At 38.0% G+C, this 14,288-nt stretch overlaps 2 protein-coding genes across 3 annotated transcripts in view; both read right to left on the bottom strand.

Annotated features, from left to right (window-relative positions):
• The window catches only part of LOC107265868 (protein yellow), a 5,553-nt gene extending 4,038 nt beyond the window's left edge, over positions 1–1,515 (bottom strand). For both annotated transcript variants that reach the window (XM_015735742.2, XM_015735744.2), the window contains exon 1: positions 710–1,515. In XM_015735742.2, the coding sequence (XP_015591228.1) occupies positions 710–744 (35 nt within the window). In that variant the 5' untranslated portion in view covers positions 745–1,515. The remainder of the gene's footprint in view (positions 1–709) is intronic.
• Positions 1,516–4,220: 2,705 nt separating this feature from the next.
• Positions 4,221–13,610, bottom strand: LOC107265741 (protein yellow). Its single transcript, XM_025083167.1, has 9 exons — positions 13,247–13,610; positions 12,899–13,154; positions 12,167–12,808; positions 8,518–8,540; positions 6,491–6,992; positions 6,300–6,402; positions 6,136–6,224; positions 5,779–6,071; positions 4,221–5,111 (listed from the first exon to the last, which is right to left on the bottom strand). Exons 1-9 carry the CDS (start codon positions 13,441–13,443, stop codon positions 4,862–4,864), a joined length of 2,355 nt encoding a protein of 784 aa, XP_024938935.1. The 5' UTR covers positions 13,444–13,610; the 3' UTR covers positions 4,221–4,861.
• Positions 13,611–14,288: the final 678 nt, after the last annotated feature.

Genomic DNA, 14,288 nt, shown 5'->3' with positions numbered 1-14,288 from the left:
GGGGTAAAATTGTGCTATTATGCATAAGTGACGGCATTCCTTATCCTCGCGCATTGTTGATCAACTGTTATGATGGTAAATAAAAATTACACATGACAATCATTGTATAATGGAAATCTAAGGTCAAGCCAAGTGTTTATAATTCAACTGTGATAGGTCAAAAATTGTAGCCCAAGAGATAAAAAAATTAGAAAGCATTGAGAGTGACGAGGAAAACTGGAAGGAAAGAAGGAATAGAAAGAAAGTTCGCACGCTTTTGTCTTCCGCAATTTTACGCAACGCGTTCGCGCTAGATATTAATTTGCATTTTATACACATTACGTGTGCCGCGATACTATCTGCACGCAATTAAATCCCTAGAAAAGGTTAAACAATTATGCGAAAACGTGTCTGGCAAAAATCCCAAAGATCCATTATTAATTAGATCGACCGATAGAAAAAATCTTAATAACAAAATATTGCGAAAAAACATTAGCTTAAGACGAGAAGGATTCATACTCGGGCAGCGACATCAGATCCTCTTTGAGGGGCCATCTTCTTACAAAACGAAACGTTAATAAGTCCCCTCAAAATGTAAATAACTTTAAATGTGACTCCATATACAAATCTCTAATCTCTCACGTCGTAATAACGATGTCTGAAACTAGCAATAAATTCAAAGGTCACCGATTTATGGAATTGCATAATTAATTACTGTCCTCATTCTTACCTGTAAAGAAAGTCTTTCGCCACCATTGTGTACATAAATTTTTCAAATCCTTAATTATATCTTTTTTCAAAATTCCTGACAATCGGCGGTTGACTTTTCGCTTCGGTAATACTCTCGTAACGTATTACAATATGATAACATCAAGAAATGTCGTCCACTTTGATTCTTCTTGTTGATCTTTTTTAAATTGACTTTTTATCTTTTCCTCATTTCAATACTGACCACTTTCACCGCACTAAATAATCCAAGAGTTCCTATCCTACGTTGCTCGTAAATCTCGTCCCGTCACGCTTTGCTTCTCAATCCGTCGCGACGACGGACGTCGTCAACTCCGTTTTCTAATTATTATCACTGGCCCCGGCACGGATATTCCGGTTATGCCGATCTGACCACTCGGACGGTCAACGGTCGACTGTGATTTCCACAGGCATCGGGCGAAACCGCTTCTAATGTCGGCACTGCTTTAACACGAACATTCGGTCACTGGAAATTTTACTATAAAACTCTGTACTCTTTATTTACTTCCTCTTTGCTGACGATACTGACTGTCAATATATGCAATAGCACTCGCTGTCTATTCAATAACATTCCCGACGATTTAGCATTACATCACAATGACAATACTGAATTCAGTTGATTCAAAAAATTCATTGAAGATTTTGTAATGATTTTTCTTGAAGTTTAAGAACTCTTTTCGTTCTTACGTACTATTGTTACTTATTTTTCAAAAAATTGACATTTTACCAACAATATTTTTTCATGATACCATACTGATTACAGTAAACGTTTTATTTTCACAAATGTAGTCAGCACTGCGTACGTATCTTATCTGAAAAACAGAGCTAATGGTATCCTGTTTTATACTCTCTTTACAAATATTCGGTGTTTTATTGACATGTATTAATGTTTCTTATTCATGCATATGAAAATTAATTGATCACGTGTGTTTAATCTGTGGCGTCAATAACGTATGGTGGATGACGTCAACACTTCGGAGAAAATAGGATACAATTGGCATACGTGACTGAATGGTTCTGGGAAAATACGTGGATTTCAAATATCTCACCATTATTATTATTATTATTGTTATTATTCTGGATTCATAACGGGAATGCATATGAGAAGTTCACACGTGATTTAACTTGATTGCTTGAGATTCACGTGACTTCGAATACTGCAGATCTTTATAGCTTCTTTTTGGAAGGTTTAACGGTTATTTTATACTTTTATTTCAGGCATAAGTTAAATGAGTTTTTTTTATCGTCTTGCCAGTTTACGTATGCATGCGTAGAATGCTTATCTTTCTATATCTCGCACGTGTTATACGCGGCCACGCTGTACTATGGAGTAACGGTTATTGCATCAGGACCAACTGAGAAAGCGACTTAATTAATTTCATTGTACTAAAATACAATTAAAATTTTTGTTTAGTTATCAATTTTCTTAGAATAATATATTAGTCTATACTATATACAGTAACGTCTCGAGTGGAACTCGCAAAATTTAGGCGTTTTTTTAAACGGATAATTTCACCCCTTAGCGTACTCGGATTTGGATGCTTAAAAGCGTGTTTTAATCGTTGAAATCTGAGATACAACATGGATAAAAATGAAACTTCTATTTCATCGCTTTCCTAATGAAAAATGGCGGGGAAGATTCGGGTGCACTTGCGAAATCTCGAGATCTTCGTCACGGGATCATCTCCGAGAACAATCATTTTGTGAGAATCTGCAGTATCATTAAAGATGATATCATGCAGAAACTGGACCAGATTGGCCGGCGCGTTCGGAAGTTATGGCCATTTAAGTCTTTTCACTTCAAGGGGGTGTAACTCCCCCTAGAGTGATCCTACAGGGGTTCAATGGGGGTGGTTTTTTAATGCCGAAGGATGCTCTCTCTCGTGCCTTGATTAGAAATATAAATTTCCTTCCGGACCTACTAGATCTCGAATTTTTCAAAAAGTTCCAAAATGCACTTTTTCACTCCAACCCCTGCCATTCGGCCATTTTGTATTCGATCGGGATAAAACCTTTACCATTCGAACGGGAAGGAAATTTCCTAAAAAATATATCTTTGGTTTTTCGAAATCTGTCATACCTTCACAGATATGTACAAAAATTCAAGTGTTGCACTTCAATTGGACGTTACTGTATATTAGTTGTGATCTAATAAATATGTTACGTGTATTAGTGACCTCGTTATGGATCGTTAACGCATAAATTTGATACGTGGAACTGATATTATGTTTTTTTTATATTTATTTTACTGGAACAGGAAAAATTGTATAGTTTAAATTTTTAAATAAATTCATTCACCAGAATGCGTTGTTATGTAGAGCAAATTCAAACGATTAACAGATTAACAATAGAATTTCATTGAAAAATATCAAATCGAGTTAATTAGATTCATTTTCGAGGTCATTCCCTTGTTACGTTACAAATGGATGCTTACCATATCAAACTTTGGAGGAACCAGAGTCAATCATTCGACCGGATATCCGAAAACATTATAATTTTCAGTTTCTCATAGTACTCGTTTAATTGTTCCTGACAAACGTCAATGATTATGGCCACTGAGTCATGGCTAAGGTTAACTCTCTGGACCTTGTCAAGGTTAATTTCCAGTTGACATTAATGACACCATTTTCAATGGGAATTCCGAATTTACATTCTGCTGTCGCCTGAGTAGATACTCCTTGTATACTTAGATGTATGAGGGGTAATCTTTGCACAGGGGCATTTCAATTTGGTGCTATTGTTATGATCATTATGCCTGATCTGCATTGTGTGACGCAACACGACGTATTTCAACGGTGAAATAGTTTGAGGAAAAAAATTATAGTGTGTTTGAATTACTGAAAATGTCCCGTTCTAGAGTTCGCAGATTATAATTCACGTAATTGAAAACAGGTGTTTTATGCTTAATGGTTATATACAGATTCTTGATATAATGGCAATCAATAGAGAATAATAATGAAGTTGAAATATTTTGGTGTGTCGTAAAATTTGTTACGGTCATTCATGCAAATTTTATTTACTCAATAGTTTCTCAGATCCGATAGTTACTCGCTGTTTTTTTCCTCTCAAAGTCGAACTAGGCTACTATACATCATTATAGTGGCCTGCAGTAACGAATTGGCCCTGGAATTCGATATGGATGATCGTGTAACATTGCGAATGAACAATTTAGCATGTGCTAACTTCGAACGCTGTGTACCTTGACAATGGAATGTCACTCTCCATTGTTTATCCATTGTACATAGAGAATGATTTGCTGTAATTTCACACGTGTTGATGTAATTATTCATTTATGGAAACATGATATTAATCTGTCGTTAAAACTGTATTATGTAATCGAATCGCTTGTTTAATGATTTTTGATACAATTTTACATATTAGTATCTTCGGCAAAAAGTTGGTTCAAAGATTAGAATGAAATTAATTTGTACAATACACAATTAGGAAAATTTATTTTGCAAATATGAACTGTACAATAAAACAAGTATGACACAATTTTCTAATCATTTTACACAATTCCGAAATGCATTACGGAACCTTAGTGATCTAACCTGACTATCTTTATTTCAAAAAATACGCACAAACAAGCTATTTGGACAGTCTGTGGGAATTTTACTTAAATAAAAAAAAAGAAATGATATATTTCAATAAAAATTCTACCAGTCCAAGAATACGTGGAATCCCTAATGACACGCGACAAAAAAAGACGAGGATACTGAAAACAAACCTAAAGATGCTTAAGGGACCAACGAGCTAGTTTCGCGTCCTGCCAATTTATTTGTCTCATTAACAAACGTGGCCGAAACTCTCATACGTACACAGAAATCCACAAACTGAAACACACTGTACCATGTACATGCAGAAAGTAGAGACATGGAATTCGCCGAGGACAGCGAAAAAAAAGGAAATAAAAATCCATACATTGGTATCCGCATGCACATGAGCATATATATACATATATACCAATGTGCGTTGCGTAAACGATGGAATTTTGGAGCCACGCATATAACGTGCTACACGTCCTTTCAATTCAGATACCCCGACTCCATGTTTTTATCTATACTAAAGTATCACTCGTTGTGTATCTTAATTTCAGTTTTTTCAATTTAGCTTTTCTTCCTTACTAATTGATCCATTACAGGTATAGAGTATTGTTGGAATAATGATGACGACCGTCCAATTGACGATACGGCAGTCCAGTAGGCAACGGCGTGCTCTCGTCGGGACGGATTCGCATAATTCGCAAATTTATCTCACGCGGATCAACTTCGCGCTTGAAGAATTTCTGGAATCTTGAAGAAAGAGCCCACACGTTACCGTTGTCTCTTTCTACCCACCGTACCTCGGCGGTGAACTGTAACTCTTCAGGACTGTAGGCGATAATTCTGAAACGAAGAAAAAGTCATCGTTAATACAGATCGATGACAGGAGCAAAAGATACAGAAAACGGGAATAAATATTGATTCCGTTCTTATCGTGGAAAATTAGTAATTGACGCTTATATAAAGCCGTCCGTTTCGCATTCAAATGGTCTTGACAGATAATTAATTACTGATTTTATAAAAACTATATGGAAATTCCCATTGCGTTTTAACAGCGTGTTATCATTAACGATCCGTAGCTGATATTTATATCCTGGATTAATCATTAATTATCTTATAATTTGATATATACACACACAACGGTATGTGCACTACAGACTAGATTATGATTTTGCTTCTGAAATCCTTTTAAACTTTTTAGCATGACTTTACAGTCCAACGCTTTAAGATACGTAACGGTATCATGATCATTATAGCAATTTTGTTATTTAGTTTCTGCGATTGACATTAAAATACGTCTATTAGATATCAGCTATTTTACGCTTTCACTTAACATGTCATTTATGTCTGATATATATATAAAGAATTTGTAACAAGCAATTTTACTATTATATATATATATATATGTTACATGATATTTTTTATATAAAATAGTAAAATATTTATATACTTTAATTCCATTTTAGTTATATCATATATTCGTTGTTTCACGGCTTCCGATTATTCTTACCTCTGGTTATTACTCTGCGGTTGCCAGGATGCTATCGCGGTTTCCGTAAGCGGTGCGAATAGAATAGTATCGTCTCGCGGATCGACCGAAAGCCCCACACCCTGGCTGGACTTCCGGCCGACCAAAGTCACCGGAAGCTGCTCTCCAAAAGGTGGTGAGCCTGCCTGAAGAGCGGAAGTGGGCACGCTGAAGAGTCGGTCGGTAGCCAGAGGTTGATAGTACAAGACTCCGAGTCTTGGTGAGAAAGCAAGACCAACGATACCATCGAACAGTTCGAAAGTATCGCCACCGATCTATTTAATAAATGAGTATATTAATTAACAAGTTTTTTTTCAAATTGTTTACTAAATCTCTCACCTGGTACGTCGAATAATCGGGATTTGGCAACATAGATGAGTGACCTACTCTCCAGCTCTTGTCAGTGGCGCCATCGTAAACGACAATGCCTAATTAATAGTAACAATTAATTACACAACTGAGCTCATCTTTAATAATTCATTCTTTCCCGGGTAATTACCGACCTGGTGAAGCAGTATCCGATATGTACACGAAGACGTCATCACAGCTAGTAGCAGAGGTATCGTCGATAATCAAATTAGTCAAAAGACTATTGAGTCTGATAACCTAATAAATGAATAATGATGATAAAGCGTAAAAATTTTATATCAGACAATCATTAATAAAAATTATTTCTATGTCCAAGCTAAAATACCTCTCGTGGAAAATTAATCTGTCGCACCAGCTGATCGGTTTGCAAATCAAAGATGAGTATCTTCGGCGGACAAGGTGTTTGGAAGTCATCAATGGATGTCATGACTCCACTGTCAAGGACCCAAAGTCTATTGCAACGATCCGCCCTTACACGATAGACAGACATAAGACCTGAGCAGTTCAGATCGCCTCTACCAGCCGGATGCCAGCCCCAGGACGGATATGCTTGCAATTGGGGACTACTTCCTAGTGGGACGTCACGCGGGATGTAACTCAGGGTTGCAGGTACACCTGCACGTAGTCTTGGTGTCGCTATGAAGATCCTATGCCAGGCAATCTCAATGCCGGTTGGCACCACGTTCTCAGGTCGAAATTGCTCCAGATAAGTCGGATCATAGGGTAACGCAAAGTCCAAGAGAGGCCATTGAGCTATCGTCTCCAGGACCTCGGCTGATCTTATATTCGGAGACCATAAGGCCACCAGGACCAGGCTCAGGAATATTCTACAGAGATACATACAATATGCATTAGCATATTACGTACATATTTTTTAAGAAACTTGTTAGCCGTAGCGTGACTTATTGGTACTTATTGACTTGGAACAATGGCTGCTTGGTAAGGAGTATTGGAATATAAGTGTAGTAACAAAAGTCTTGTGTATGCTGTCTAATAATTGTGCATTATTGCAAGGTGTTACTACTTACTGATTACGGTAATTATGTGTGTATGGCTGAAGTTAGACTTTTCACGGTGATAAAACTCCAAATTAGTCTAAAAGTTTACCGGCAATAACTACTTACGATAATGCCAAATATGTAAAAGAGGAAGAAAAGAATGTTTTGAAATATTTTAGAAATCTGCTTCATCACGCATATACATATGGGAATAAGTACGTAACTCGGAAAATTTTCGGTTTTTAGATTTCCTACTTGGTTAAAGTGATTTGAATTTTCTTACAGTTGTTTCTCCCTTCTTGAATGCGTATAGGAATGCAGTGATCGAACAATGATGTTTTCTATCTGTGACTATCAGCTATGCAACTGCAGTTCGATTACAAATTGTATATATTGACTCAGCTAGTAATCGCATCGATATACTGCATACGGATCATATGATAGATAGTGTCTTTAAATAAAATAATGAATATTATTTTAATGACTTAATAAATTTATAATAATTATAAATATGAAATTATGTATGCGACAATTTCATTTGATCGTCATATCACTTAAAACCACTATTGATCTTGGTCGTTCCATAAGAATATCATCGATTAATTTTATTGATCGCCATCCTTTGATCGATAAAACGAGTACTCGACCGTCCATGAAAATAGATCAATGATCGTAGACCGTTGAGATGTCAGGTCCTAAGACCGATCCAGTAGAAAAAAATTAAAAGTCGAAGAATTTCATCTCGAGTTTCATACATTAAATCTTTTTTAGGTAATTCAAGTGAAACGAGTAAAAAGGAAGAATTTGACATATGCTAAATCAAAAATTGGCGAATCTTGAAATACTTTATAAAATTTTTAGACAGCGTCCAAGTGATTCCATTGAAAAGTGTACCTTAAGAAAGTCACGTATACCATGTATATATACTTGCGAAACACTCGATTAAACAAATAAATAGGTAAACTCACTTTCGTGCACACATACAATTTTTTTGATAATCGAGGTCAGTCATTTATCCATTTTTCGTCATACATACAATATTAATATAATTCTTTAAAAATAACCACCCACCTCATTTCACTCTTCTTTTTTCTTATCGTCTTGAGTAAAACACAATGGGTCCCCCAAAACGATGGTCAAAAAATCACACACTATCCCGCCCGACCTGATCACTATAGGTAACTTTTAAGAACACTCCTGTAACACCTTATAGACAGAACCTGTGCGTACTCCGACGTGTACCAAGTCCCACTGAGGTCTGCGGGACCTGATCTAATTTCCCTCTGAGTAAAGCAGCGTCGGGGACTTAAGGTCCCCATAGATACATAAGAGACAGGAGACAGGAAAACCTTACCTGTTCTCAATTGGGTTGCGTTTCTGCTCGTATTTCTTGAATGTGTATTTACAATCCACATACATACAGGGTTATTCACAGCAAATGCACCAGCTGAAGTTAGGCACGCGATTCAACAATTCCGTTAATTGAGTCATGGTGACCTTGTTAAGTAAACGAAAGATTGTGAGGCCCATGATATTAATAATGTTAAACATTAACTTTCTTTTTTACATGATCCCATACTGTTCTGATTGATGAAATCAGCTATATGTGACCAATAAGCTGGTGCGGTTGCCGTGAAACACCCTGTATATATAAACTAAGCATATACGCCGATACAAAGTACAGTCAAGAATAGAACCCCACTACACCAATACAACCCCAGGATATACGTAGACTTCCAGAGTACCGGTGTCCCACGACATTAAAACGAAAGGACACACCCACTTCTTGATTGACTATCGAGATACTTTTTATCTACTGCTATTTTTTTCCTACGTCTTTCTCACTGTTTTTGCCGAAAGACAGATATCCTTGATTGTCGCGAGGAAAAGGTACCAGGAATGCCATACGGGATATTGACAATAATTATTTGTAAAATATTGTCTGTTTTTTCTCCCGTTCCCCGATTACGAAATATTTAATTAATTTCTATGGGCAATCGTCTATGGTGCAATTACATAGATAAGACCGAACAGGATTATGCAGATGGTTTTCAAGCCAGAGAATTTCTAATAGGCCCTATGTCGATACTTGCATAAGTCAATGGAAAGTGAATTATCGTGGGCCATAATAACCTTTCGAAAGGGCCGATTATTTTTTTAATAGCAAGGCCAATCTCTGACAAACCAATGTGGGCCGTTGCCATGTAAAATAGTCAGAGAGCTTGAGATAGTGTCTCGAGATAATTGATCGCGGACCAAAAACCAAACGAGTAGGAATTTCGAAACCAGTAGTGACTGGAGTCAACACACGTGTCGACTTTGAGTCAAATCTCGAGTCAACTGGAATCCGTATGACTTAAGGTCACGTCTATGTCTACGTACAGTGGGCCACTTCCTTGATACGTATAGTAGTAAGAAGAAGAAAAAGAAAAAAGTTAAAGACCCGGACGTACAGCCTTGTCGCTTGGTGACTATTGACAATGAATAGACAGAGAAATTATTACGTGCACATTTTACTTAATTTCAATCTACCTGACTACTGCAAATGCATACATACACAGCACGTAGAGTCCAAGTGTACTCGATCGATTCTCTGGTAACTTGAGCGTGTCGTTAACTTCTTTATCGACCGTTCACGCTGGGGTTCACTTGTGAAAAGAATTCATCGAGTCATCGTGACATAACTGAGGAATTAAATCTCTGCTAATGGGATTCAACGTACTGGTGAAATATTTATCATTGTTTTCCAAACAATTAATTATTGGGACTAATGATAACGTCAACGGAGAGCACAGGGTCAACAGGAAGGAAGGACAATGACTTGACGGGATACAACGAAAAGTCATTATAGTTAAAGCTATAGTAAATATATGTATTGCTCTTATAATTTTACTTTTAGTTTATTCGGCTAATTATTCGTGCTCATTAACAATAATGTGTCTTGAAGGTAACGATTTGTTTAGTATTAAGCGAAGGGAAACATTCAGTGATTCTTGCTTAAGTCACGGTGGATATCGCAAGAAATAATTCCCATTCTTAATGCACATGTTTTGTTAAACTACATACGTGTATATTATATACAACATAGTCCATATATTTATTCCGGGCCTTTTAGTAACCGGCCCAACGATCTTGCTACCGTTGGTGAAACTTTGCTCTCAATATCCTTTCCCAGCCTTTACGTGCAAGACCATTGGTATCAGGTAGGCGCGCAAAAATCTTATTAAGAAATTAAAACTTGTCATTATGTATTTTATTGTTAAATCTCTAATTATAGACAGTATACGGAATACAGGGTGTTTCAAAAATTTCAATTTCTTAATACTCAATATACGTATACAAAAAGTTTTGTATTCGTCGTTACATGAAACAATTTTGCATTACGTACACTTTATCTATACATATACATTCAAGGGACCAATTATTTCATTACGTAGCATGTGCTGCTAGAGTTCCTTTCAAATGATAACGTCCAGTACATAATGATACATAACAGAAACTGTACAATAAAGTCCTGTCAGTGTCCTTGGTAAAAGGTCCGCATCAAAGGTCCCCTGAAAGCGTTTAACTGGCTGTGTAATAGATATATAGTCAGTAGATAAAGAGAACCACGCCCGAATCGTATATACATAATTCTCGAACCGACCGAATATACAAGTCGTTAACTCTAAAACTGAATGTGAATCGAGGCTATACGATGTTAGCAATATTGCGAAAGGGATTTGAAAGGGCACTTTCTACGACCAAATACAAAATATTTTGATGGCTGCATAAGTCTGCACATGAACGAGTATTCTCTACTTGCTTCACGAATCCACAGAATGGCATTTCCACTTATTTTATCCGTCGTCTAATTTTCAGGTGAAAGCGCCCGTGACTTTTAGTAGAAACACAAGGATTTCGAATACGTGACTGGATTGCATTAGAATAGAATTTCTCGAATTTTCTATACTGCACTGGATAAAAACTTTATTTTTTTCTTTTTAAATAATAATTTTCAATGTTCACTTTAAAGAAAAAATTTTTTGTCTTCGCTAATTAGTCGCATTTTGTTCGATCACAATGGCACGTACCCCACGTGTTTACAGTTGGATGCATACCTGGATGTGTTACAGCGTGCACTTTCGCAACGGTGCAGCGTTGCACCAGGGACAACGGCTCGAGTTGCTTCCTGGAGCTCAGGCATATCCAACATGCCGAGCGACTCTTACTGGAAACGCTATTCGATTTTGCGTATGTGGATAGGGATGTGGGGGAGTGTAGTTCAATCACCCGATACAAATGGTATTCTATGTGTGATTTAATGCAATTCCTATCGTAGTTCCACCTAAGTTATCTACAAATACAAATTGCATAACGATTCCGTAGAGTTGCTGTACTCCATGCATGCAGATTGCAGAATACTTATATGTATCTAGATAGGCATACGTCTACGCGCGCAGCATGTCCTGCTTGATTTTTTTAGTGAAATTTTCATACGCGTTGTCTGTGAGTTACGTAAAAAAGAAAAAAAATAAATAAAAGAGAAAGGGATTGTAACTAGTCATTGACTACAACGACCACAAGGAAATCGACCCATTTGCAAGGAATGTGGAAGAAATAGCGTGGTCAAGGATACGATTTAAAAGTGAACAATAGAATCATTGTTAAAAGGATTTATTTTTATCGATAATCGATCGTCGCAGCATCTTCCTATCGTCGATAACTATCCTCTTACGTTCTTGACTAGCAGTGTTAGCTCGATAACCAATAATGCGCGTAGATACATTGATAGTTCTGTATATACACCTCGACATTCTGTACATCCCTGCCTCCTGATTTTGGGATTTCTTGAATAATATATTTTTGGCAATACTCTTATGGGTTTCTTATTGGAAATTTTACGGGGTTTCGAGGGAGTGTATTTACAAGAATCAAAAAAAAAATGATTAAACAGTCAACGAGGAAGTTCCTCGGTCCCCCAGATCGATTCTCCGTGATCGTCCCAAGAAAAATTATTCTGGGCACCGCGAAGCGTCGGGTCCAATGATGTTCAGCGATTGATTAGCACCACAGCCAATGGTACCTTGAATGAAGTCTGGGAAGTTGGACTCCAAGATGCGCATCCTGCCTCTCTTGTAGTCAGGAACGACCTGGGTAGCCAGCTGGCATTCGGTACCCTGGTGAACAATCTGGAAGTTCTCAGATTTGAAGCAGGTGGTGGCATCCCATCTGTAGACATCAGATTGTCCTTCGTATCTGAAGAAGATGGCGCTGCCATTGTCTGTTCCCAGGATAACCATCTTCTGGGGCTTGGCACCCAAATCGTGAACCTTGCCAGATGCAGAACCCTTCTGGAGGTATTCGGTACGGATGGAGAACATTCTGGTGCCGCTCAGGTAAGTGAAGATCAAGCAGCTGCTGCCATCGGAGCGTCGGATCAAAGATAGGTAGAGGACATCGCGACGTGGTGCACCCAGGGTGACGGCCTTGGGGAGTACCACTCTGTAACCTCGTCCTGAAGTCACGTCGTATACAAGGATCGCTCTGGTAGCTGCGTCGCTCACGTAGACGAAGACACGGCCATCCGCGCTATAGTCTGCTACGAGGTACTGCAGTCTTGATGCAGCACATACCAGACCACTGAGGTCGACGGTTTTAACGACCTAGTGCGCAAATACATTGGTCAGGATTAATGAAGTTCACGTGCATTTTAATAAAGATGAATTCAGATATAACAAGTTGATGTAATTTACCTTGCCGGTCTTCACGTTTATCGCGACCACCTTGGGTGGGCATCTGCGGATTGGTTCCTCGAGACTGTTCACGACACCGGTGTCCAAGACCCACAGGATTTCCTGGGGATCCAGGTAGACGTCAACTACGCTCTGGAGAGCACTGCAGGTACCTTCCTCTTGCTGGGACCAGCATGGGAAGGGTGTCATGGTCGATTGGCATCCTTTGTTCTTCAGAGATAATTTGGCAAGGGTGGCTGGGACTCCGGCCTTGTATCTGAATGAAAATTAATGATTAATAATAATATTTTATTAGTTGACTATTTATTAAGAAATAATACAGTACCAAGTATGTATGTATTTAAATACCTGGGTAATGCCACTATGGCGTCATCCTTGTAGATGGCTGCCCTGGTAGCTATTACGTTCTTCGATACGTAGCGACCACTGCTCTTAAAGATGCTCTTCGTGGTGGAGCACGGCCATTCAAATGAACCGCCAGTCCATTGAATGGCTGACGTCCCAGCTACGCAGACGACGGCGACGACCGCCAGAAACCTGAACATTTTTATGTATCGAAAATACTACTAGCTGCTCTATACGTCAGTGCCCGTCACTTTTTTGACTTTTTTTTTCCTTTTAGAAAATCCTTTTTGGCACTGCGGAAAATTTATTTCACGAGTCCGACACCGTTCGGTGATGCAGACTGAGCCTCCTCAGTGTTACGCCATTTATATACACTTTCGATGATATACATATTGACACCAGCTAATTGCGAAATGTTTTCCAAAACAAAATTCATAACCCAAAAAGAAATACGCTCCGGAATTTCTTCGCGATTCTCTTAAGGTTGGACGAAGCATATACCTATACTTCAGGCCTTCGATAGAGTCATTCAAATTATTAATAAATCGACGAACTCATTGTAAAATGGTTTATCGTAGAACGGTGTTGTGTATGTTATTCAAGTATTATTTTCTTTTCTTCCTTCTGTGCGCCAAATTTTATTTTGTAAAATGATTCACGTTAAACAGGAAGGAAAGAGTCTTCCTTTTGCGCAACGACACGCTACGTCGACTTCCTCTCCCTTGCATTTCCTGTTTGCACGAAATGTTTTCGTACGACAGTAAAAACGTAAGGTGAATCTGAATAATTGAGTTCCTGTTAAAATGATTATTGCACAATTCTTATATTTATAACAGCCTGTTACTTTTTCTTCGGACCACCTTGATTTTTTCATATTCATTAATAATGAACATTCCGAAGAAATTAAAAAATGAAAGAAATCCATTTATATTGTAATTAATTATTTTTCGTCGTGTTTTACAGTGGCACCGAGCTAACGCTTAACGCTACCCAGCCCGTGCGTGTTCCGGATTATTCGCGCAGTCGTTGCAAAAAAAAACGTCAC

This window comes from Cephus cinctus, unplaced genomic scaffold (assembly GCF_000341935.2).
Source record: "Cephus cinctus unplaced genomic scaffold, Ccin1 Ccin1_scaffold0240, whole genome shotgun sequence".
Taxonomy (NCBI): domain Eukaryota; kingdom Metazoa; phylum Arthropoda; class Insecta; order Hymenoptera; family Cephidae; genus Cephus; species Cephus cinctus.
The sequence above is the reverse complement of the archived record's forward strand: the minus strand, read 5'-3'. Positions and strand labels throughout refer to the sequence as shown.